The 1742-nt window shown below is 48.4% G+C and overlaps 1 protein-coding gene across 1 annotated transcript; it reads right to left on the minus strand.

Annotated features, from left to right (window-relative positions):
- On the minus strand, positions 228-1037 carry LOC109834649. The gene is made up of 4 exons (XM_020402679.1): positions 1002-1037; positions 716-935; positions 564-635; positions 228-484 (listed from the first exon to the last, which is right to left on the minus strand). The coding sequence occupies exons 2-4, from the start codon at positions 801-803 to the stop codon at positions 228-230; spliced, it is 417 nt and encodes a 138-aa protein (XP_020258268.1). The 5' UTR covers positions 804-935; positions 1002-1037.

Below are 1742 nucleotides of genomic sequence, written 5' to 3' on the forward strand. Positions count from 1 at the left end.
GGAATTCGGCCAACGTCCGGTATCCTTCTTCCTCATATTCATCATGTGGCTGCGAAAAGGAACCTAAATTGGATCGAAGGCCGCCTCCGTCTGTGAAGAATGCTTCTCGATTCAGGGCCGTTAAAAGGCGGTGAAGAAACTGAGGATCCGTAGGAAAACGCCTCCCTGTCAGGATCAGTATCGACCAAAAGGACGGGACGACGCTCGTATAGGGAAGATCGGGAATCCTACAAGCAACAATCATAGAAACTCAGCGGATTATCGAATACGATAAGGAAAGTCAAAAGGCAAGTTCTGAGCATACCAGCGCCAACGGACGTCCCCTCGGGCTGAGATCCGACAGGCTCTGAGGCAGCAGCAGAAGAGGGTATATCAACCCCTGCAGGCGGATTGCTCATATCACTCGGTAAGAGCGGAGAGGCACTACTTCTATGCAGGCTTTCAGCCCCGGGAACTGTAGTAGTATCAGGCTCAACGGCCGGTCCTACAGTTACACTCTTATATTAGCCAAATGAAAATTTGGACAAATAAGGAGAACCGGGACAAGAAGATCTCATGCATACCTGCGATTCCCCCGTCCTCAGATGCAGTCGGAATGCCAAGAGTCATAAGAGTATCGGCCCAAACGGCTGGTCCTATGGTGGCACCCTCTTATTAGTCAAAATGAAAATTTAGACAAATAAGGAGGATTGGGATAATAAAATCGTCTGCATACCTGTAGATCCATCATCCGTAGGCATCTGAGAAATGCCAGGAGTCATATGAGAATCAGTCCCGGTGGCTGGTTCTATGATTGCACTCATATATTAGTCAAAAGCTAGATGAACATGGAGAAGTACGATATCCCCAAATCGTATGCGTACATGCGAGCCCGTCACTCCGAGGCAAGCTGGATATGCCAGGGATCGATATCGGGCTAATCCCAATGGTTGGCGCTGCAATAATAATCCTTCGTCAGTCAGATAAAAGATCAGGCAAGAGGAAGGGAATCAGATACATACCGGTGGATGAATCATTCCCAAAGAATGGTCTCTCGGCTCCTCTGGAAGTCTGCTCGGCCAGCATGTCAGCTAATAAGCCGGCATCGGGCTTCGAGAAGCTTGGCCTGTCCATCGCAACATCTGCAGGGTAACCTGAATGTTGAAAGATGAGGAAAGCTCGAGAAAATACTTTCAGCAAAAACGAAAGATCTTCCTTCCCCATGCTTGAGGAAAGTAGCATTGGATGTAGATATACCTGAACATGGGACTGTGGGCTCAACATTATTCATCTGCTCAAGATCGATGTTTAGATCGATGCCCAAAGACCCGTCGTGAAGGGCGTCGCACATCTGTTGCATAAAGCAATCCATGTTATCAGCACCAGGAGATACCGAACCCGGTGGGAGTTCACCCTCTTCGAAGAAACCTGGAGCATGAAACATGGTTACAAATCCCAAAAGGTAAACAACCTTAAAGCAATGGCAATAAAATGTTACCATCCCCTCCATCGACGGTGCTTCCTAAGTCCACTCCATAAGGACGCTGACCGTCGTGGGGCTTATGTGCGGTCTTCTTCCTCTTCGGGGCACCAACCCTCCTAGGACCGACGGGTCGATCATGCACAGGCTTGTCACACGTTTCAGCGCGTGTAAAAGCTGGCGGCTCATGATCGTCAACTGTCCTACCTAAAGTGACAATGGTCAAACAAGAGCTATCATTTATACCAATTAGAATGGAGAAGGAAAATCAAAGAGGAAGGAC

The sequence above is a fragment of the Asparagus officinalis genome, chromosome 3 (genome assembly GCF_001876935.1).
Source record: "Asparagus officinalis chromosome 3, Aspof.V1, whole genome shotgun sequence".
Lineage (NCBI taxonomy): Eukaryota > Viridiplantae > Streptophyta > Magnoliopsida > Asparagales > Asparagaceae > Asparagus > Asparagus officinalis.